General features: G+C 46.6%; 2 protein-coding genes across 4 annotated transcripts in view; both read right to left on the bottom strand.

Annotated features, from left to right (window-relative positions):
- The window catches only part of LOC118378145 (pumilio homolog 1-like), a gene marked incomplete at its 3' end in the record, with an annotated part of 63,964 nt that extends 57,503 nt beyond the window's left edge, over positions 1 to 6,461 (bottom strand). Inside the window, exon 1 of the mRNA XM_052471798.1 lies at positions 5,570 to 6,461. The remainder of the gene's footprint in view (positions 1 to 5,569) is intronic.
- A 482-nt stretch (positions 6,462 to 6,943) lies between these two features.
- On the bottom strand, positions 6,944 to 23,004 carry LOC118377594 (sodium/potassium-transporting ATPase subunit beta-1-interacting protein 1-like). 3 transcript variants are annotated; one of them, XM_035764534.2, is made up of 9 exons: positions 22,566 to 22,999; positions 22,244 to 22,358; positions 21,942 to 22,139; positions 17,127 to 17,264; positions 15,991 to 16,071; positions 14,333 to 14,530; positions 12,670 to 12,730; positions 9,715 to 9,796; positions 6,944 to 9,144 (listed from the first exon to the last, which is right to left on the bottom strand). In XM_035764534.2, exons 3-9 carry the CDS (start codon positions 21,993 to 21,995, stop codon positions 9,135 to 9,137), a joined length of 624 nt encoding a protein of 207 aa, XP_035620427.1. In that variant the 5' UTR covers positions 21,996 to 22,139; positions 22,244 to 22,358; positions 22,566 to 22,999; the 3' UTR covers positions 6,944 to 9,134. The 3 variants fall into 3 exon arrangements, with proteins under 3 accessions (XP_035620427.1, XP_035620426.1, XP_035620428.1); XM_035764533.2 differs by having other exon boundaries at positions 21,942 to 22,156; XM_035764535.2 differs by having other exon boundaries at positions 9,711 to 9,796; positions 21,942 to 22,358; positions 22,566 to 23,004.
- Between the last annotated feature and the right edge of the window lie 1,250 nt (positions 23,005 to 24,254).

A 24,254-nucleotide genomic window follows, 5' to 3' on the forward strand; every position in this document is an offset into this window, starting at 1 on the left:
ACACTGCTTCAACACACACTGCTTCAACACACACTGCTTCAACACACACACACACACACAGCTTCACACACAACTCAAACTACACTCCTTTTAAAAAGGAGAAAGGATTCACACACACACTTGCAGGGACTGCAATCAACATTTTGATCCACCAGCTAGTGTTGTCGTGTATTTTATTTACTTTTTTCAATTTGACTGACAACATATTCTAAGTGGTTTAATGTCTGGAGTACTGGAGCTAAATTGATAGTTTACAACACCACCCTCTGTCCCAAATGAATAGGAAACATTATCGGCACCTAATTCCTTCTAATTAAACCGTGCCAATCCTTCCGATTCATTTGTGGTTGAGGCCTGAATATTTCTTAGTATTATATTTCTTCTAATGACGTTAGGCCACATTGGAGTTATGAAAACATCTGACCAACTTACATATTAAAGAGGGGGGGGGGGGTCCCTTTATCTTCATACACAGCATGTTGTGAATCACACCCACACAGTGTCCCAAACACACCCACACAGTGTCCCAAACACACCCACACAGTGTCCCAAACACACCCACACAGTGTCCCAAACACACCCACACAGTGTCCCAAACACACCCACACAGTGTCCCAAACACACCCACACAGTGTCCCAAACACACCCACACAGTGTCCCAAACACACCCACACAGTGTCCCAAACACACCCACACAGACGAGCCCCAGAGGAAAGAAGGTCAAATTCCATCAACATCATACTGACTCGCGTGGTGGTGTCCATGTTCGATTTAACTGACAGTATGAAATGGAACGAAAACCTTATTCCTTTTCTCAGGGAAAAAAATAATAATAATAAAACATTTGGGGAGATATATAAATTAAAAGTTCAAACAAATTTGGTCTACTTCACTGTCAGTTTTGTCCTAGTTTGGTTGAATATAAAACAAATTCAGAATACAGAAAGCCCATTAGAGCAACTATTAATTCATTTGTTGCCATTCTATGTTCATACAACATATTTAGAACATTTATTATTTAGAAACATAAAATACCGAACAAATAAGAAATATATTGTGTTATGATATTTTGGCGATGTCGCCCAGCCTACCACTAGTCTATTACCTTTCACTAGTTACAGATGGTGTGAAGGTAGCTCAGCCATGTAGGTAGGAAACAGAACTCAGGTGTAACTTACAGCCTATTGGTTTGGTTTAGTTCACCATATGTAATATGTAGGCCTACATTACAGTTTAGACAGAAACACAGTCTCTGACAGTTATAATGTAAAGATGGCCACGAACAACATGGCTGATGTTTTACATTCTCCCAAACAAATGTGCAAATTATCTTATTTTCATTTTGTGTAAATTGTGTAGATAATGTTGCTGCTACCATCTTATGACAGAAAATACCTTCTGGGCGTCAGAAAAGCGACGACTCACCGCGGACTGGAAGAAACGTTTTCCTTTAACGGGTCTGACGACAAGGATATCCTGCTTTCACTGGAACAGGCCCAGATCCACGCCTTCTGCGTGAAGAAAAGGCACCGGAAAAGGGGACGCAGATCGGGGATCCTTCCGAGAATCCGGAGGCGAGCGAGTAAACTCCCAATGCCATCCATTCTCCTTGCTAACGTGCAATCGTTGGAAAATAAAATTGATGACCAACTATTAAGATTATCCTACCAACGGGACATTAAAAACGGTAACATCTTATGTTTCACCGAGACGTGGCTGAACAAAGAAACGGACAATATAGAGCTGGCAGGATTTTCCATCCACCGGCAGAACAGAGACGCTACCTCTGGTAAGACGAGGGGTGGGGGTGTGTGTCTATTTGTCAATAACAGCTGGTGCGCGATGTGTAATATTGAAGAAGTCTCGAGGTATTTCTTGCTTGAGGTAGAGTACCTTATGATAAGCTGCCGACCACACGATCTACCAAGAGAGTTCTCATATTATTCGTAGCAGTCTATTTACCACCACTGAACGATGGCACTAAGACCGCTCTCAACCAACTCTGTAAGGCCATAAGAAAATAAGAAAATCCTCACCCAGAAGAGGCGCTCCAAGTGTCCGTGGACTTTGAATGCAGGCAAACTTAAATCAGCTTTACCAAATTTTTACCAGCATGTCGCCAGTGCAACCAGGGGGGGAAAAAAATCCTAGAGACTACATTTACTCCACACACAGAGATGGATACATAGCTCTCCCCCGCCCTCCATTTGGCAAGTCTGACCATTACTCTATCCTTCGGATTCCTGCTTACAAGCAAAAACTACAGCAGGAAGTACCCGTGACTCGCTCAATACGGAAGTGGTCAGATGACGCAGATGCTACACTACAGAACTGGTTTGCTAAAACAGACTGGAAAATGTTCCGGGGTTCATCCAATGACATTGAGGAGTATACCACCTCAGTCACCGGCTTAATCAATAAGTGCATTGGTGACGTCGTCCCCACAGTGATTGTATGTACAGATCCCAAACAGAAACCATGGATTACAGGAAACATCCGCATTGAGCTAAAGGCTAGAGCTGACGCTTTCAAGGAGCCGAAGACTAATCTGGACGCTTATAAGAAATCCTGCTATGCCCTTAGACAAACCATTAAACAAGCAAAGCGTCAATACAGGACTAAGATTGAATCCTACTACACCGGCTCTGACGCTCGTCGGATATGGCAGGGCTTGAAAACTATTATGGACTACAAAGGGAAACCCAGACGTGAGCTGCCCAGTGACGCGAGCAGACGAGCTAAATGCCTTTCATGCTCGCTTCAAGGCAAGCAACACTGAAGCATGCACAAGAGCACCAGCTGTTCTGGATGAATGTGTGTGAATGCTCTCAGTAACCTGTGTGAACAAAACCTTTAAACAGGTCAACATTCACAAAGCTGCAGGGCCAGACGGATTACCAGGACGTGTACTCAAAGCATGCGCGGACCAACTGGCAAGAGTCTTCACTGACATTTTCAACCTCTCCCTGACCGAGTCTGTAATACCTACATGTTTCAAGCAGACCACCATAGTCCCTGTGCCCAAGGAAGTGAAGGTAACCTGCCTAAATGAGTACCAACCCGTGGCACTCACGTCAGTAGCCATGAAGTGCTTTGAAAGGCTGGTCATGGCTCACATCAACAGCATCCTCACGGATACCCTAGGCCAACTCTAATTTGCATACCGCGCAAACAGATCCACAGATGACGCACTCTGAATCGCACTCCGCACTGCCCTTTCCCACCTGGACAACAGGAACACCTACGTGAGAATGTTGTTCATCGACTACAGCTCAGCGTTCAACACCATAGTACCCACAAAGGTTTGTTTTTGTTTTTTTGTACTTAGTCCACTCCTGTATTCCCTGTTCACCCACAACTGCGTGGCCATACACAACTCCAACACCATCATTAAGTTTGCTGACGACACAACAGTGGTAGGTCTGATCACCGACCATGATGAGACGGCCTATAGGGAGGAGGTCAGAGAACTGGCAGTGTGGTGCCAGAACAACCTCTCCCTCGATGTGAGCAAGACAAATGAGCTGATCGCGGACTTTAGGAAAAGGAGGGTCAAACGGGGCTGTAGTGAAGTGGGTTGAGAGTTTCAAGTTCCTTGGTGTCCACATCACCAACGATCTATCATGGTCCAAACACACCAAGACAGTCGTGAAGAGGGCAGATCCTCAAAAGGTCCTACAGCTGCACCATCGAGAGCATCCTGACCGGTTGCAAACCGCCTAGTATGGCAACTGATATGACATCTGCTCGGCATCTGACCGTAAAACGCTACAGAGTGTAGTGCGTAAGGCCCAGTACATCACCAGGGCCACTCTTCCTGCAATCCAGGACCTATATAATAGGTGGTGTCAGAGGAAAGCCCATAAAACTGTCAGAGACTCCAGTCACCCAAGATATAGACTGTTTTCTGTGCTACCGCACGGCAAGCAACAGCAGAGCGCCAAGTCTAGGAGCAAAAGGCTCCTCAACAGCTTCTACACCCAAGTCATTAGATTGCTGAACAATTCATAAAAATCGCCACCGGACAATTTACATTGACCCCCCCCGTCTGAATAAATATATTCTGCAGAACAAACATGCTTCTCTGACTTGCAGAAAATAAATCACATCAGTTTAACTCATGACCTTTCTATCTGGAACATTAACACAACGTTGTGCCCTGCAGGATGCGGCCCAGCCAGGTGATGTAGATTCCACCCACTCAACAGAAAAGGGGTGTGTTCAGTCAATAAGCAAATGTTCAAGACAACCAGGTGGTCTGTTCTGTTTTATTTAGCCTTCAACCCCCGCCAACCTCTGATGGACAGGAAGCCACAAAAGTATTTGGAAAATGAATCTGTCAAATCGCATAACACGTCTCTCTACCTCACACACACACACACACACACACATCCATCAATCATGGCTCAGAGGTGTACATACACAATCCTAATTTTTCTCACTATTAATAAATGGCTGACCCTGGGTGCCTCTGGGGGAGATGGGATACGCAAAAAACATTTTTTACTTTGCCAATTTTACATGCATATAATACACACCTGTGCATGTGTGAAATAGGCCGAATATAAGTACCCACCCTCGCCTCCATGCATAGAGTTATGCCATAACAAGCACGCCCCCCTCTGCAGGGAATATTAGTTAGCCAGCCAGCCAGCTCCTGCCATCCAGACAACCACTTACAAGCAAAACAAACAAATACTTCCGGTGTATTTGGATCTGAAAATATATGTTATCCCAATGCAAGCAGAAAACAAACATTCATTTCTCAGCGGTGTATGCTATGGTAACTAGGGTAACGTAACCTCTTTGATAACATCCGGAAATCAGTAACGTTAGCGAGCAGTCTCCTCTCATCACGTTCGCCAGCCGGAAATAGCATTGTTGCCCATAACTGGATTAATCATTATTTAATACCGTGGATCGATTAGCACTGCGAACTACAGTCCTGTCCACCTCGGCCAGAACAATAAAAACGGAACATAACTTTGTGTGTCAACTAGACAAGTCAGTCGCCGAGGCACAACACACACCACCCAACTAACTAAACAAATCGAGGCCAATAAGGACATGAACATGGACGTAAGTAAATGTGTTTTTCTGGTTGACATAACTAGGTAATTACATTATCCATGTACTGGAGTATTCACTAGCTAGCTTAAGTGGCATGTATTGATGTTAACCACTGCTGGTTCCAGTAGTTAACTACCCTATGTTTGTCTACCAACAAACAATACCAGACCTCCAAGCCAGCGACCAGAGCAACTCGCCCCCGACACCCCCTCTACCAGTAACACACACCGGTGACCCATTACTAGCACGTCTTCCGTGTACCCGGGCTCTACAGGTCTCCATGACGCCGGTGTAAGCTAGCCAGCTAACAAAGGCCCTAGCTGTCTGACTAGAGCGGAATACGGCAACAACCGGAGGTGGCAGGGGAGGGAGGAAGCAACACAGCTTTTAAAATAACCCACAAAACTTATGTTTACGGCCCGGTAAAGGCAATACATCGGGCGATGTGTTGTTTGAGGCGGCTAGAGGCACACTGTCCCCCCGGGTGAGGGCTACTTACAGGCGGAGAGGGCGGATGGTTGAAGATTTCAGCCCCGATTCTCTATCCAGATTTCCAGGCTTTCACTCCGACAACATGGCGGCTCGGAGGGGAGCAGAGACAGGCAGACGCGGTGCATCATGGGAACGGAGGAGAGCAGAGAGAGTGCGGTTCGTTGCGCCAACTGGGAGGGGAGGGTCTCTCACCAGTCCCTTTGTTATACATACGTGTGGCTCTGTTGACATGCGCTGTTCTCTCACATTGGGCAAAAATACACTAATGATCTCAAATACATTCACAATAAAGATTATAGTGGTGTCTAAAACACTGGTTAGGGGAGTGTGTGGACAGTTCATTATTCCCAGTCAACGTTCTGTCCATACCTAATAACAGGTATCTATTAATGTCTGTGCAGAATGTTCAGAGAACTATGGTAATGGAGTCCAGCCGCAGCCATGACAACATGCTGACTCCTGAGCACACAGAGGGTGTACTTAAGGGGTACTCCTGGGCAGAGGAAAAATAATTTGCTGGTACAGTAACCAAAAACAAATGTAGGAACCACTGCTCTACTAGACCGGTGCATTGTGAACCAACTAACAACCAGTGTGAAAAGGGCGATAGCGGCAGGTTAACTAACGGTTAAGAGGGGTTGGGTCACAGTAAAGAGCATTGGGTCACCAACTGAAAAGGTCGCTTGTCCGAATCCCCGAACCGACTAGTTTGGAAAAAAATCTGTCGATATGCCATTGAGCAAGGCACTTAACCCCATTTGGTCCTGTAAGTTGCTCTGGATAAGAATGTCTGCTAAATTACTCAACTTCAATGAAAAGTAGAGCATAGCCTGTTGCAAGAAAAAAATATCTAATGTGTCACTAGAAATGACCATATGCAGCAGCACTGTCTACCATACAATGCAAGGCTAAATTCATACGTACATCAATTTGTCCAAAGGTGTGTGTGTGTGTGTGTGTGTGTGTGTGTGTGTGTGTGTGTGTGTGTGTGTGCAGAAAACATAGGACTGATTTAATTTAGAAACAGTTTATTTATTTCACCAACCCCCTCCCCAATGTCTCCTACCACACCGCGGTCTGTCTTACCCAGGAAACCACTTCATAAATACAGTCTCCCTCCCTCTCTGTCCTCCGCCAGACATTTCTGACCTGGAAATGCACAATGACCTATTGTATGGTGGTAAAATAAATCAAGTGTCCTTGTATTCCTTACATTAATATCATCAGGTCAGACCAGGGATTTTTTTTTTTAAAGAAGAAAGGAAGGAGTGAATGAAGTTGAGGGGGGAGAATAATAGAAGAAAGGAAGGAGTGAATGAAGTGGAGAGGGGGGAGAATAATAGAAGAAAGGAAGGAGTGAATGAAGTGGAGAGGGGGAGAATTAATAGAAGAAAGGAAGGAGTGAATGAAGTGGAGAGGGGGGAGAATAATAGAAGAAAGGAAGGAGTGAATGAAGTGGAGAGGGGGGAGAATAATAGAAGAAAGGAAGGAGTGAATGAAGTGGAGAGGGGGGAGATTAATAGAAGAAAGGAAGGAGTGAATGAAGTGGAGAGGGGGGAGATTAATAGAAGAAAGGAAGGAGTGAATGAAGTGGAGAGGGGGGAGAATAATAGAAGGAAGGAAGGAGTGAATGAAGTTGAGGGGGGAGAATAACAGAAGGAAGGAGTGAATGAAGTTGAGGGGGGAGAATAATAGAAGGAAGGAGTGAATGAAGTTGAGGGGGGAGAATAATAGAAGGAAGGAAGGAGTGAATGAAGTTGAGGGGGGAGAATAATAGAAGGAAGGAGTGAATGAAGTTGAGGGGGGAGAATAATAGAAGGAAGGAAGGAGTGAATGAAGTTGAGGGGGGAGAATAATAGAAGGAAGGAAGGAGTGAATGAAGTTGAGGGGGGAGAATAATAGAAGGAAGGAAGGAGTGAATGAAGTTGAGGGGGGAGAATAATAGAAGGAAGGAAGGAGTGAATGAAGTGGAGAGGGGGGAGATTAATAGAAGAAAGGAAGGAGTGAATGAAGTGGAGGGGGGAGATTAATAGAAGAAAGGAAGGAGTGAATGAAGTGGAGAGGGGGGAGAATAATAGAAGAAAGGAAGGAGTGAATGAAGTGGAGAGGGGGGAGAATAATAGAAGAAAGGAAGGAGTGAATGAAGTGGAGAGGGGGGAGAATAATAGAAGAAAGGAAGGAGTGAATGAAGTGGAGAGGGGGGAGAATAATAGAAGAAAGGAAGGAGTGAATGAAGTGGAGAGGGGGGAGAATAATAGAAGAAAGGAAGGAGTGAATGAAGTGGAGAGGGGGGAGAATAATAGAAGAAAGGAAGGAGTGAATGAAGTGGAGAGGGGGAGAATAATAGAAGCAAGGAAGGAGTGAATGAAGTTGAGGGGGGAGAATAATAGAAGAAAGGAAGGAGTGAATGAAGTTGAGAGGGGGAGAATAATAGAAGAAAGGAAGGAGTGAATGAAGTGGAGAGGGGGAGAATAATAGAAGAAAGGAAGGAGTGAATGAAGTTGAGAGGGGGAGAATAATAGAAGAAAGGAAGGAGTGAATGAAGTGGAGAGGGGGAGAATAATAGAAGAAAGGAAGGAGTGAATGAAGTGGGAGAGGGGGGAGAATAATAGAAGAAAGGAAGGAGTGAATGAAGTGGAGAGGGGGAGAATAATAGAAGGAAGGAAGGAGTGAATGAAGTGGAGAGGGGGGAGAATAATAGAAGAAAGGAAGGAGTGAATGAAGTGGAGAGGGGGGAGAATAATAGAAGAAAGGAAGGAGTGAATGAAGTGGAGAGAGGGGAGAATAACAGAAGAAAGGGTAGTAAGGTGTGTAAGGGAGGAAGCATTTCTAAAGTCATCAAGGACGATTCTTGGTCGTGAAAAAGGTGAGGAGAAATGTAAATGGGGCGTGGCTACACAACCCCCTCCCCACCCCCAAAACCAAAACAACCAATCAGCCGGATATTTACATGCACAGAATCCCCACATCTTTCCCCAGAGACACTAAAGCCCAATCCTTAAAATTGGTGCAGTGTACACACAATCACGACAAACCAACTTCTGCTTTTTTGCTGTGATTGTGAGTACACAGGGTCACCCTGTCACAACAAAATTAGGGACAAGATTGGGGATTGGGGGTACGACTGTTCTATTATGACCTCACATTCTAAAATGACAACATGGAAGAGCCGTGCCCCATGTGACTTGAGGCCCCTCCCACAATAGTCCAGAGGTCATTCAGCTAGTCCTTTAGAACTACACACACACACACACAGGGTCCTAGGAGTGCAAAGAGCCAGCAGGTGCAGAGTGTCCTCTCAATATCCTCCGTGTCCATTAACAAGTGACAAAGCCCAGTGTCCCCCCCCCTCCCCACCTCTCATAGAATGGCTGGTTCCACCCTGTCCTCTGTACATTCACCTCAGGGGTATCAGTCAGTTTACCCTCGATTACCATACACATACACGGTCTCACATACACACACAGGTGAGTCCATCTTTCAGTTGTACTGTGACACGCAGAGTGAGTGCTCTGTTCCCAAGGCGACAGCTTCACCGCTGAGGTGTGGTCTGATGGGGGCGCCTCCTTCCCCTACCCGGCCCTGAGAGAGAGACAGAGATGAGAGAGACATATCATACAGTTCAATTAGAAAGTAGGTCACACAATAAATCATGTATATTTCGTTAAATCCTTCCGCCGAACTCGGCTAAACGAGTGCTCTCATACTCCCTTAAAAAGACCTTCGCTTGAAAAACGTTTGTCCATCTCGAAACACCGTAGCTAGTACACACTTCCTCAAAATAGTCTGAATTAATCTAACACAAATCTGTCATACAGTTTTGTCAAGGAGATCTTAGTTGCGCAATTTTACATCTAACTAAGATGTTTGGTGCAGTATTTGTCAAGGTAAAAATGTGCATGAAAACAATGTCATTTGTTGAATGACAACAAACACTAAGAATCCCTACTGTTGGCCAATCACGAAAAAGGGGCGTAAGTTCGGCTTGTGTGCACAAACAGCCGAAAAAACCTTTGCTGAAGACCAATTAGAACAAAAACATCCCAAAATGTCATAATATGTGCACTAGCTGTTCTGAACCGTTGCGGAATGAAAGGACTAGTGTAAGGGGTCACCGTGAGGTTAAGGTTGAAACGTTAAGAGGTTACCTACGTGTAGAGGGGCTGCAGTTGGAGGTGTGAGGTCTTCTGAGGAGGCTGGTAACCATAGGATTCAAAGCCACCAATGAAATCAACTGAGAGAGAGAAAGAGATCAGAGGCAGACGGAACACCCAGACAGACGGAACACCCAGACGGAACAGACAGACGGAACAGACAGACTGACGGAACACCCAGACAGAACAGACAGACAGACAGAACAGACAGAACAGAACACCCAGACGGGGCAGACAGACGGAACACCCAGACGGAACAGACAGACGAAACACCCAGACAGAACAGACAGACAGACAGACGGAACAGACAGACAGACGGGGACAGACAGACAGAACAGACAGACGGAACAGACAGACGGAACACCCAGACGGGGCAGACAGACGGAACACCCAGACAGAACAGACAGACGGAACAGACAGACGGGACAGACAGGCGGAACACCCAGACGGAACAGACAGAACAACCAGACGGGACAGACAGAACACCTAGACGGGACAGACAGACGGAACACCTAGACGGAACAGACAGACGGAACAGACAGACAGAACAGACAGACAGGACGGGACACCCAGACAGGACACCCAGACGGAACAGACAGACGGAACAGGCAGACGGAACAGGCAGACGGAACAGACAGACAGAACAGACAGACAGAACAGACAGACAGAACAGACAGACAGACAGACGGAACAGACGGAACAGACAGACAGAACAGACAGACGGAACAGACAGACAGAACAGACAGACCAGACAGACGGAACACCCAGAGGGGCAGAGTTACGGAACACCCAGACGGAACAGACAGAACACCCAGACGGAACAGACAGAACACCCAGACGGAACAGACAGAACACCCAGACGGAACAGACAGACGGAACAGACAGACAGAACAGACAGACAGGACACCCAGACAGAACAGGCAGACAGAACAGACAGAGCCAGGACACCCAGACAGAACAGGCAGACAGAACAGACAGACAGACAGGGACACCCAGACAGGACACCCAGACAGAACAGGCAGACGGAACAGGCAGACGGAACAGACAGACAGGACACCCAGACAGAACAGACAGACGGAACAGACAGACGGGACACCCAGACAGAACAGACAGACAGAACAGACAGACAGAAAAGACAGACAGAACAGACAGACAGGCGGAACACCCAGACGGGACAGACAGACGGAACACCCAGACAGGACAGACAGACAGAACACCCAGAGGGACAGACAGACGGAACAGACAGACTACCCGGAACACCCAGACAGAACAGACAGACAGAACAGACAGACGGAACACCCAGACGGGGCAGACAGACGGAACACCCAGACGGAACAGACAGACGAAACACCCAGACAGAACAGACAGACAAACACCCAGACAGAACAGACAGACAGACGGAACAGACAGACAGAACAGACAGACGGAACAGACAGACAGAACAGACAGACGGAACAGACAGACAGACGGAACAGACAGACAGACGGAACAGACAGACAGACAGAACACCCAGACAGGGCAGACAGACAGAACACCCAGACAGAACAGACAGACGGAACACCCAGACGGAACAGACAGAACACCTAGACAGGACAGACAGAACACCTAGACGGGACAGACAGAACACCTAGACGGGACAGACAGAACACCTAGACGGGACAGACAGACAGAACAGACAGACGGGACAGACAGAACACCTAGACGGGACAGACAGAACACCTAGAGGGACAGACAGAACACCTAGACGGGACAGACAGACAGAACAGACAGACGGAACAGACAGAACAGACAGACAGAACAGACAGAACAGACAGACCAGACAGACGGAACACCCAGACGGGGCAGAGTGACGGAACACCCAGACGGAACAGACAGACAGGACAGACAGAGGGGACACCCAGACGGAACAGACAGAACACCCAGACGGAACAGACAGAACACCCAGACGGAACACCCAGACGGAACAGACAGACGGAACAGACAGACGGAACAGACAGACAGAACAGACAGACGGGACACCCAGACAGAACAGGCAGACAGAACAGACAGACGGGACACCCAGACAGAACAGGCAGACAGAACAGACAGACAGACAGGACACCCAGACGGGACACCCAGACAGAACAGGCAGACGGAACAGGCAGACAGGACACAGACAGAACAGACAGACAGAACAGACAGACAGAAAAGACAGACAGAAAAGACAGACAGAAAAGACAGACAGAACAGACAGACGGGACACCCAGACAGAACAGGCAGACAGAACAGACAGACAGACAGGACACCCAGACAGAACAGACAGAGGACACCCAGACAGAACAGGCAGACAGACGGGACACCCAGACAGAACAGACAGACAGACGGGACACCCAGACAGAACAGACAGACAGACGGGACACCCAGACAGAACAGGCAGACGGAACAGACAGACAGGACACCCAGACAGAACAGACAGACGGAACAGACAGACAGGACACCCAGACAGAACAGACAGACAGAACAGACAGACAGAACAGACAGACAGAACAGACAGACAGGCGGAACACCCAGACGGGACAGACAGACGGAACAGACAGACGGAACACCCAGACAGGACAGACAGACAGGACAGACAGGCGGAACCCCAGTTAGACAGACGGAACACCCAGACAGGACAGACAGATGGAACAGACAGACGGAACACCCACGGGACAGACAGGCGGAACACCCAGACGGGGCAGAGTGACGGAACACCCAGACGGGACAGACAGATGGAAAACCTAGACGGGACAGACAGACGGACGGAACAGACAGACGGAACACCCAGACGGGACAGACAGACGGAACACCCAGACGGGACAGACAGAACACCCAGACAGACGGAACACCCAGACGGGACAGACAGAACACCCAGACAAGACAGACAGACAGAATAAAGAGATAAATGGATCACTCAGACAGACGCAACACTCACAGCTATCCTCGTCATCCTGGAAGACTTTGCTCACATAGCAGGCATACACAAAGCCAAAGAGCTAAGGGAGAGACAGAGGTTAAGGTTAGTATCATGTTGTGTGTGTGTGTGTGTCAGGGTTTCCGTTAGTCAATAATACAATTGGCACCGGACAGCCAGGAGAATGTAAAAAAATATCCCATTACAAAGTAATGCTTTTTAACCTGTTCATTGATAGAAATACGAAGTGATGGACATACATTTGCCAGGTCATTCTTAATAAATAAATTAAAATCGGTCTTTAGGTTAATAATTGCACAACAATTCTAAATGCAATCGCATGAAAAAGTTTTTGATGGCTACGATAAAAGAAATGTAACTATTTTTTATTTCTCAACTGGTAATTTAAGAGTGGTTCCCATTCGCCATTCAAGTGCTTAGGCAATGGTAGGCAGGCGTTAGCGCATCACACGCCGCTTTGCAATGTGAGCGGGAGGCAGTATGCAGATTGAAAACATACGTTTCATTGTGTGAAACCTGAATGTTTTACTTCATATGTCTTACCTTGTTTCAAAGTAGCCCGAGCCAAAATACTTTCCTTTAAACGTAGAGGCAGTTATTTTAGAAAGACCTCCATGTGCCGTTGAAACAAGTAGCCCATTTCTCTTACGTTCTATTGGTTATCAAATCAACTTTATTTTACTGTCCGGTAGCCAAAGGCACAATCCTAGTCATATTAGCAACCCATGCTAGTTGTTTAACTTTACAACCGATATTTTATTCTCCGTCACATGAAACCCACTCGCATGTGCATTGTGCTTTTGACATTCGGACGTAGCCTACTGCCTCGTGTACGTTGCTACGCAGCTATAATGTGAAGAAATACATTTATTCAAATTTGAAGCCAAACATTCTGATCTATCAGCCTCAATACTTTTTTTTTGTTGGTGTACTGGATGTATGAATTTGGGATCTATCGTCCCACAACTTGTCAGATTTAATGAGCCATTCGCAGTTTCACTGTTCCCGGCCGTATGTACTTAGACTTGGCTTCATCTTTGAGACAAGCATATGCTACTGGCAGGATCAACCAGGTAGCCACTCACAACATAGAGGTTGAACCGAGGCACGCTAAACAAAGAACAACCAGGGACCGGTCCTCTGTTTGGAAATAGGCCATTTCTTTCTCACGCAGTCCGTTGCTCGTCTTGTTGGCTGAGGAAGAGTAAACGTGGACAGGTATTCTAACAACTTCAACGTGCGCATCGGAATTCGTTAAGAAGGTCGCACGCCATTGTTTTGTGAAGATAAATTACCATAATCAAAATGTCATTTTCTGTCATTCTGAGCAATGTGGGGTGGACGCCATATATATATATATATATATATATATATTATTTTTTACTTTTATTTAACCAGGCAAGTCAGTTAAGAACACATTCTTATTTTCAATGACAGCCTGGGAACAGTGGGTAAACTGCCTGTTCAGGGGCAGAACGACCTTGTCAGCTCGGGGGTTTGAACTCGCAACCTTCCGGTTACTAGTCCAACGCTCTAACCACTAGGCTACCCTGCCGCCCCAATGGGTACGGTAAATTTCTCAAAATCTCCTGTAAATTAAAACGTTGCTGGCCAATCGGCCGGCGCCACATTTTCCTAAGGGAAACCCCGGTGTGTTACTTACAGCCAGTAGAACCTGTAGCGCGGCACTCAGCACCTCAATGTACTGGTAGTCAAGGAGACAGCCAGAGACTGTGATGACATGGTGGTCGTCGGGGGCGATGCGGGAGTCCAACACCGGCGTTACTAGGCAACCAGGGCCGTGCTCCATCCACCAGGACCGATGCAGCGACGTGTTGAACGTCATCAGGATGTCCCTGTCCTACACACACACACACACACACACACACACACACACACACACACGCACACACACACACACACACACGTTATGAACACATCAATACATAAACACACATTATTAACATGTTGTAAATCACACTACAAAAAGGGAAGCCCAGCCGCGAGCTGCCCAGTGACACAAGCCTACCAGACGAGCTAAATAACTTCTATGCTCGCTTCGAAGGCAAGCAACACTGAAGCATGCACGAGTGCATCAGTTGTTCCCGGACGACTGTGTGATCAGTCTCCGTAACCGATTTGAGTAAGAACTTTAAACAGGTCAACATTCAAACAGATTACCAGAACGTGTACTCTGAGTCTTCACTGACATTTTCAACCTGTTCGAGTCTGTAATACCCACGTTTCAAGCAGACCACCATATTCCCTATGTCCAAGAACATCAAGGTAACCTGCCTAAATGACTACCGACCCGTAGCACTCACGTTTGTAGCCATGAAGTGCTCGCCACTAAACTAAGAGCCCCTGGGACTAAACACCTCCCTCTGCAACTGGAACCTGGACTTCCTGACGGGCCGCCCCCAAGTAGTAAGGGTAGGTAACAACATTTGCCATGCTGACCCTCAACATGGAGGCCCCTCAGGGGTGTATGCTCAGTCCCCCCCTGTACTCCTTATTCACCCATGACTGCATGGTCAAGCACGACTCCAAAAACCATCATTAAGTTTCCTGACGGCAACAGTGGTAGGCCTGATCACCAACAACGACAAGACAGCCTATAGGAAGGAGGTCAGAGATCTGGCAGGGTGGTGCCAGAATAACAACCTATCCCTCAACGTAACCAAGACCAAGGAAATTATTGTGAACTACAGGAAAAGGAGGACTGAGCACACCCCCATTCTCATCGACGGGGCTGTAGTGCAGCAGGTTGAGAGCATCAAGTTCCTTGGTGTCCACATCACCAACAAATTAACATGGTCCAAACACACCAAGACAGTTGTGAAGAGGGCACGGCAATGCCATTTCCCCCTCAGGAGACTGAAAACAATTTGCATGGCTCTTCAGATCCTCAAACAGTTCTACAGCTGCACCGTCGAGAACCTCCTGACTGGCTGCATCACCGCCTGGTATGGAAACTGCTCGGCCTCCGACCGCAAGGCACTACATATGTTAGTGCAAGTCAGAGGAACGCTCTAAAACTTGCCAAAGACTCCAGCCAACCTAGTCATATAGACTGTTCTCTCTGCTACCTTACAGCAAACGGTACCGGAGCGCCAAGTCTAGGTCCAAAAGGCTTCTTGAAGAGCTTCTACCCCCAAAGCCATAAGACTCCTGAACAGCTAATCAAATGGCTACCCAGTACCCCCTGTATAGCCTCGCTACTGTCACTTTTTTTGTTGCTCCTTAATTATCTTTGTATTATTGTTATTACATTTCTCCATGATAAACACGTTATAAAACACACACATACACATCTCTTACCTGAGACAAGTGTCCCACCTCAAGGTAGAAACAGATGATGAAGGAGTTCCATCCCACCCACAGCACCAACCACACAGCATACTGATATACACAGAGACAAAGAGGGGTTAGGGTGTGTGTGTGTGTGTGTGTGTGTGTGTGTATTAGAAGTTGACCGATTAATTAGGGACGATTTTGAGTAATAAATCGGTAATATGCCTTTTGGACGCCGATTATGGCCGATTACATTGCAATCCACGAGGAGACTGTGTGGCAGGCTGACTACCAAGGAGCCAAAGGTAAGTTGCTAGCTAGGATTAAACTTACCTTATAAGAAAAACAATCAATCACAATTAAATTTGCCAGAATTTTACATAATTATGACATAACATTGAAAGTTGTGCAATGTAACAGGAATATTTAGACTTATGGATGCCACCCGTTAGATAAAATACAGAACGGATCCATATTTCACTGAAAGAATAAACGTTTTGTTTCCGAAAAGATAGTTTCCGGATTTTACCATATTAATGACAAAAAGCTTGTATTTCTGTGTGTTTATTATATTATAATTAAGTATATGAATTGATATTTGATAGAGAAGTCTGAGCGGCGGTAGGCAGCAGCAGGCTCGTAAGCATTCATTCAAACAGCAGCTCTTAGCAATGCTGGGATGCACAGCTCTGTTTATGACTTCAGGCCTATCAACTCCCAGGATTAGGCTGGCATTACTAAAGTACCTATAAGAACATCCAATAGACAAAGGTACATAAAATACAAACAGTATAGAGAGAAATAGTCCTATAATAACTACAACTTACAACTTCTTAACTGGGAATATTGAAGTCTCATGTTAAAAAGGAACCACCATCTTTCATATGTTCTCATGTTCTGAGCAAGGAACTTAAACGTTAGCTTTTTTACATAGCACATATTGCACTTTTACTTTCTTCTCCAACACTGTGTTTTTGCATTATTTAAACCAAATTGAACATTGTTCCTTTAGTATTGTTGCAATTGTCATTATTTCATATAAATATAAAAATCGGCCGATTAATCAATATCGGCTTTTTTGGGGTCCTCCAATAATCAGTATCGCTGTGTGTGTGTGTGTATGTGTGTATGTGTGTGTGTATATATATATGCATGTGTCTCACCAGTATGAGGTAGCGGGATCTGAACTGCACTGTTCCAAAGATCCCCAGTATGACGACCATGATGTGGAGGAAGTTGGCCAGGATAGGAGCCCACTGGTAGCCCAGGAAGTCAAACACCTGTCTCTGGAGCGCTGCCATCTATACACACACACACATAAATCACAAGATACATCTAGGGGATCATTATGGTATTACATTATTGCAATTTAAAACAATCTCTCTCTGGGATATACACAGGGACACACAAAGAAACAACTGTCTCACTCTCTCTCTCACTCACACACACAGTATGCTGCAGTTGTTTCCATGGAAACTGCAAGGAGCACCAGCCGAGGGGACCCCCCCCCCCCCAACACACACAGACACACAAACTCCCCAAACTACTGAAAATAAGCTGTATTCCAAAGTACCCACTGTCACACAATATATCACAATCAAATAAACACACGCCAACTACAGCATACTACCACACACACACATGAATAAAAACACTGAAAATAAAAAAAGTTGAAAATAAGACACAGAAATAAAAGTTTTGACCAAAGAGACAAAGAGTAGCAGGATGACAAGAGTGAGAGCAGGAAAAGCAGAATAGCAGGATGTAGCTGAGAAGAAGAGCAGGATGTAGATGAGGGGAAGGGCAGGATGTAGATGAGAGGAAGAGCAGGATGTAGATGAGGGGAAGATGGAAGAAACAGGATGTAGATGAGAAGAAGAGCAGGATGTAGATGAGGGGAAGGGCAGGGTGTAGATGAGAAGAAGAGCAGGATGTAGATGAGAGGAAGAGCAGGATGTAGATGAGGAGGAAGAGCAGGATGTAGCTGAGAAGAAGAGCAGGATGTAGATGAGGGGAAGGGCAGGATGTAGATGAGGGGAAGGGCAGGATGTAGATGAGGGGAAGGGCAGGATGTAGATGAGGGGAAGAGCAGGATGTAGATGAGAAGAAGGGCAGGATGTAGATGAGAAGAAGGGCAGGATGTAGATGAGAAGAAGAGCAGGATGTAGATGAGAAGAAGAGCAGGATGTAGATGAGAAGAAGAGCAGGATGTAGCTGAGGGGAAGAGCAGGATGTAGATGAGGGGAAGGGAAGAACAGGATGTAGATGAGAAGAAGGGCAGGATGTAGATGAGGGGAACAGCAGGATGTTGAGGGGAAGGGAAGAGCAGGATGTAGATGAGGGGAAGAGCAGGATGTAGATGAGGGGAAGAGATGTAGAGGATGTAGATGAGAAGAAGAGCAGGATGTAGATGAGAAGAAGAGCAGGATGTAGATGAGAAGAAGAGCAGGATGTAGATGAGAAGAGCAGGATGTTAATGAGAAGAAGAGCAGGATGTAGATGAGGGAAGGAGCAGGATGTAGATGAGGGGAAGAGCAGGATGTAGATGAGAAGAAGAGCAGGATGTAGATGAGAAGAAGAGCAGGATGTAGATGAGAAGAAGAGCAGGATGTAGATGAGAAGAAGAGCAGGATGTAGATGAGAAGAAGAGCAGGATGTAGATGAGAGGAAGGCAGGATGTAGATTAGAAGAGCAGGATGTAGATGAGGGAAGAGCAGGATGTAGATGAGAAGAAGAGCAGGATGTAGATGAGGGAAGGGCAGGATGTAGATGAGAAGAAGAGCAGGATGTACAGGAGAAGAAGAGCAGGATGTACAGGAGAAGAAGAGCAGGATGTAGATGAGAAGAGCAGGATGTAGATGAGGGAAGAGCAGGATGTAGAAGAGCAGGATGTAGATGAGAAGAGCAGGATGTAGATGAGGGGAAGAGCAGGATGTAGATGAGGGGAAGAGCAGGATGTAGATGAGGGAAGAGCAGGATGTAGATGAGGGGGAAGAACAGGATGTAGATGAGAAGAAGAGCAGGATGTAGATGAGAGGAAGAGCAGGATGTAGATGAGAAGAAGAGCAGGATGTAGATGAGGGGAAGGGAAGAACAGGATGTAGATGAGGGGAAGGAAGAACAGGATGTAGATGAGAAGAAGAGCAGGATGTAGATGAGAAGAAGAGCAGGATGTAGATGAGGGGAAGGGCAGGATGTAGATGAGGGGAAGGGCAGGATGTAGATGAGGGGAAGGCAGGATGTAGATGAGGGGAAGGGCAGGATGTAGATGAGGGAAGAGCAGGATGTAGATGAGAAGGAAGAGCAGGATGTAGATGAGGGGAAGAGCAGGATGTAGATGAGGGGAAGAGCAGGATGTAGATGAGTAGAAGAGCAGGATGTAGATGAGGGAAGAGCAGGATGTAGATGAGGGGAAGAGCAGGATGTAGATGAGAGGAAGAGCAGGATGTAGATGAGGGGAAGAGCAGGATGTAGATGAGGGGAAGAACAGGATGTAGATGAGAGGAAGAGCAGGATGTAGATGAGGGGAAGAGCAGGATGTAGATGAGAGGAAGAGCAGGATGTAGATGAGAAGAGCAGGATGTAGATGAGAGGAAGAGCAGGATGTAGATGAGGGGAAGGGAAGAACAGGATGTAGATGAGGGAAGGAAGAACAGGATGTAGATGAGAAGAGCAGGATGTAGATGAGAGGAAGGGCAGGATGTAGATGAGGAGAAGGGCAGGATGTAGATGAGGGGAAGGGCAGGATGTAGATGAGGGGAAGGGCAGGATGTAGATGAGGGGAAGGGCAGGATGTAGATGAGGGGAAGAGCAGGATGTAGATGAGGGGAAGAGCAGGATGTAGATGAGGGGAAGAGCAGGATGTAGATGAGAAGAAGGGCAGGATGTAGATGAGAGGAAGAGCAGGATGTAGATGAGGGGAAGGGCAGGATGTAGATGAGGGGAAGGGCAGGATGTAGATGAGGAGACAGGATGTAGATGAGAAGAAGAGCAGGGGCAGGATGTAGATGAGGAGACGGGCAGGATATAGATGAGGGGAAGGGCAGGATGTAGATGAGGGGAAGGGCAGGATGTAGATGAGGGGAAGAGCAGGATGTAGATGAGGGGAAGAGCAGGATGTAGATGAGGGGAAGAGCAGGATGTAGATGAGGGGAAGAGCAGGATGTAGATGAGGGGAAGAGCAGGATGTAGATGAGGGGAAGAGCAGGATGTAGATGAGGGGAAGGGCAGGATGTAGATGAGGGGAAGGGCAGGATGTAGATGAGAGGAAGAGCAGGATGTAGATGAGGGGAAGAGCAGGATGTAGATGAGGGGAAGAGCAGGATGTAGATGAGAAGAAGAGCAGGATGTAGATGAGGGGAAGAGCAGGATGTAGATGATGAGGGAAGAGCAGGATGTAGATGAGGGGGAAGAGCAGGATGTAGATGAGGGAAGAGCAGGATGTAGCTGAGGAAGAGCAGGATGTAGATGAGGGAAGAGCAGGATGTAGATGAGGGAAGAGCAGGATGTAGATGAGATGGGAAGAGCAGGATGTAGATGAGGAGACAGGTAGGATGTAGATGAGGGGAAGGGCAGGATGTAGATGAGGGGAAGAGCAAGATGTAGATGAGGGGAAGAGCAGGATGTAGATGAGAGGAAGAGCAGGATGTAGATGAGAAGAAGAGCAGGATGTAGATGAGAAGAAGGGCAGGATGTAGATGAGGGGAAGGGCAGGATGTAGATGAGAAGAAGGGCAGGATGTAGATGAGAAGAAGAGCAGGATGTAGATGAGGGGAAGAGCAGGATGGAGATGAGGGGAAGAGCAGGATGTAGATAATAATAATAATAATAATAATAATAATATATGCCATTTAGCAGACGCTTTTAGGGGAAAGCGACTTACAGTCATGTGTGCATACATTCTCCGTATGGGTGGTCCAGGGAATCGAACCCACTACCCTGGCGTTACAGCGCCATGCTCAGGATGTACCAACTGAGCTACAGAAGGACCACGAGGGGAAGAGCAGGATGTAGATGAGGATGTAGGGAAGAGCAGGATGTAGATGAGGGGAAGAGCAGGATGTAGATGAGGGGAAGAGCAGGTGTAGATGAGGGAAGAGCAGGGTGTAGATGAGGGGAAGAGCAGGATGTAGATGAGGGGAAGAGCAGGATAGATGAAGGGGAAGAAGCAGGAGATGAGAGGAAGAGCAGGATGTGAGAAGAAGAGCAGGATGTAGATGAGGGAACAGCAGGATGTAGATGAGGGGAACAGCAGGATGTAGATGAGGGGAACAGCAGGATGTAGATGAGGGGAACAGCAGGATGTAGATGAGGGGAAGAGAGCAGGATGTAGATGAGGGGAAGAGCAGGATGTAGATGAGGGGAAGAGCAGGATGTAGATGAGGGGAAGAGCAGGACGTAGATGAGGGAAGAGCAGGACGTAGATGAGGGGAAGAGCAGGATGTAGATGAGGGGAAGAGCAGGACGTAGATGAGGGGAAGAGCAGGATGTAGATGAGGGGAAGAGCAGGGTGTTGATGAGGGGAAGGGCAGGATGTAGTTGAGGGGAAGAGCAGGATGTAGATGAGGGGAAGAGCAGGATGTAGATGAGGGGAAGAGCAGGATGTAGATGAGAAGAAGAGCAGGATGTAGATGAGGGGAAGAACAGGATGTTGATGAGGGGAAGGGCAGGATGTAGTTGAGGGGAAGAGCAGGATGTAGATGAGGGGAAGAGCAGGATGTAGATGAGGGGAAGCGAGCTCTTGTTACTTTAAAAGCATGGTCTCCCAGAATACAGTGATCACCACACACACACTTGTCCTGTGGTTGCCAATAATGTGGCACACTGTTAATAGTTCAAACGTTTCAGTCAGACCATCTTTCTCACTCTCTCTTAGATTCAGTGAGTGGGAGAGGGATGGAAACAGGGACAAAGTGGTTATTGTGGATTAGCATCACACACCTTTTCCTCATTCACACCTCACTGCAACAAACACTCACCAGCTGCAGTGAACATATCGCCACCAGTGTAACTCTCCCGTCACACTTCCCCATCTTGGAGGGCTCTGGACGTGGCTTGGGGCCACGCAGGCTCCGGGGAAAGGACGGGTGGTCACCGGTCAGACCCAGACTGGCTGCCCGATTCAGCTCACACCATGCCCGGCCGGACCTCGCCTGAACCCCGTCCTCCTGGTTCTTCTAGGTATGGAAGACTCCTTGAGACTGACGTTAATTACACCGACACCAACCCATCCCGGCCCACTGTGATCATTCTGTCGGTATGTAAAGGTGCATGTGGTTACCCGGGGGGATCTCTTCTTCACGCGCCAGTCCGACAACTGTTTAAAGCAAAGACACTATTGCTGAATCGCCTCGATCCGGCCACACCTTCAGGTTGATGGCGAAAGGAGGGGGAGACTGAGACAAGACACAAAGAAAGACGGAAAGCTATTATAACCCGGCAAGTCTCGCGGGTTAAATGGTAGAAATGAACAGCATAAGATAACGGATCACACGGGGAGGGAGGGGGGAAGAGGAATGAAATGACCCGATGGAGGTAGCTAGCTAGCTGCCCGGGCTGATTAAACGAAATTGACACACACAAAGCGGTTCATTGTGACTCACGGTTGATTTTCAAGACGCTCGCGCTCCTTCCTCGTTCTCGGTAAACGGACGGAGTCTTCAACCGTAGTCCTCCGGTGGCTTAAAACCAAGGCTCGGGCTCTCTTCTCCGTCTCGCGGCGTCTTTGTCAACAATCGGTGGTGCCTGCTGGGGCGTGCGCGAGCACGCGGCAGCGCAAATCCCCCTCGTTCCAGAGGAACTGGGCCGTGTTCGAGATTGAACTTTCAAAATCCTTCTTTCCTTCCTTGTGGCGATCACTGATCTTACATGATTAGATATGTGAGAGTAGGTGATGCCACTAGATTGATTTTACTTTTCAAACTTTGTCAAATCAATTATAACCTCAAGGAGAAGAACGTAGGAGGAAGGAAGAATGTAATTTCAAAGTAGTTCTAACACGGCCCCCGGAATCCTACCGATCGCGTGCGCGCGACCGCATGGAGAATGGAACAAGAGGAGCGCGAGGGGGTTCAGCAGATAGACAAAAGAAACAGGGCTCGCAGCGAATCTAATAAAAGTTTGTGAATAATACTAGACAGAAAAAGGTTACAGCAAATACAATATCTAGGTCCATGCTCTATAATGGTATTTGCATAAACCAATCTAAAAAATGTATTACTTAGATTATTAAATCCAAATTGCACATTTTAAAACTCTCAACCGTATAGCTATTTTAAATACCTAGTTGTATGGCTGTGTTTAAGAGTGTCAGTTTTTTTTAAAGGATACAAAGTACTAATACATTCAGAGTAAAGACAGGTATTACAAAACACACATTCAGCTTTATGGTCTTTCCACAAATAGTACATTTTGTGTGCATCCCTTTGATATATTAAGTAGAAATTGTAGACAGCAATATGTTTTTTAAAAGCCTGTTATATGAAATGAAGTGTCCTTTAATATAGACCACATGGAGAATTTTAAAAATCCTGCATTTTGACATGTCCCTGTGTAACAGTATAACTTTAGACCGTCCCCTCGCCCATACCCGGGTGCGAACCAGGGACCCTCTGCACACATCAACAACAGTCACCCTCGAAGCATCGTTACCCATCGCAGAGCAAGGGGAACTACTACTTCAAGGTCTCAGAGCAAGTGACATCACCGATTGAAACGCTATTTAGCGCGCACCACCGCTAACTAGCTAGTCATTTCACATCCATTACACCTGTGTGACATTAAGAAGATTCTATCCCACTTAACTTCAACATTTATCCAGGTTTTCACCATCATTGTAAAGCCCCTAGTTATTTTGTTGCCTTGACAAAGTAATTTCTGAAGATTTATTTTAATGTGATTAGCGATTCATTGAAGTATGTCCCTCATTTTAAGGTCAACTCTGTTACGTGAACTGAACTCCTGTTTTAATCCAGTTATGCCTTTTGAAATATATCTTTTTTTTTAAAGTAACATTGAACATCTAATAGTCAAATTATAGTGTAAAAGCAGGCGAGCTGGTTTTACTCTTTGGCCATTTTCTGGATGCTCGACGACTCAAACGGAATTCTTCCACCTCTCTTTGGTCGCTACATACTTCAGTCCCTGCAGTCATTCAAGTCGTTTTTTGGTGACATCAAAATGAGGGGTGTTGTACAAAACAAAGTCATCAGCCATTGGATTGCTTTTACCCATGGGGTTCTGGCTCTGGACCAATCAGAATGCTTACAATGTGTTGTTGAAATCGTTGGGGA

The sequence above is a fragment of the Oncorhynchus keta genome, chromosome 19 (genome assembly GCF_023373465.1).
Source record: "Oncorhynchus keta strain PuntledgeMale-10-30-2019 chromosome 19, Oket_V2, whole genome shotgun sequence".
NCBI lineage: Eukaryota > Metazoa > Chordata > Actinopteri > Salmoniformes > Salmonidae > Oncorhynchus > Oncorhynchus keta.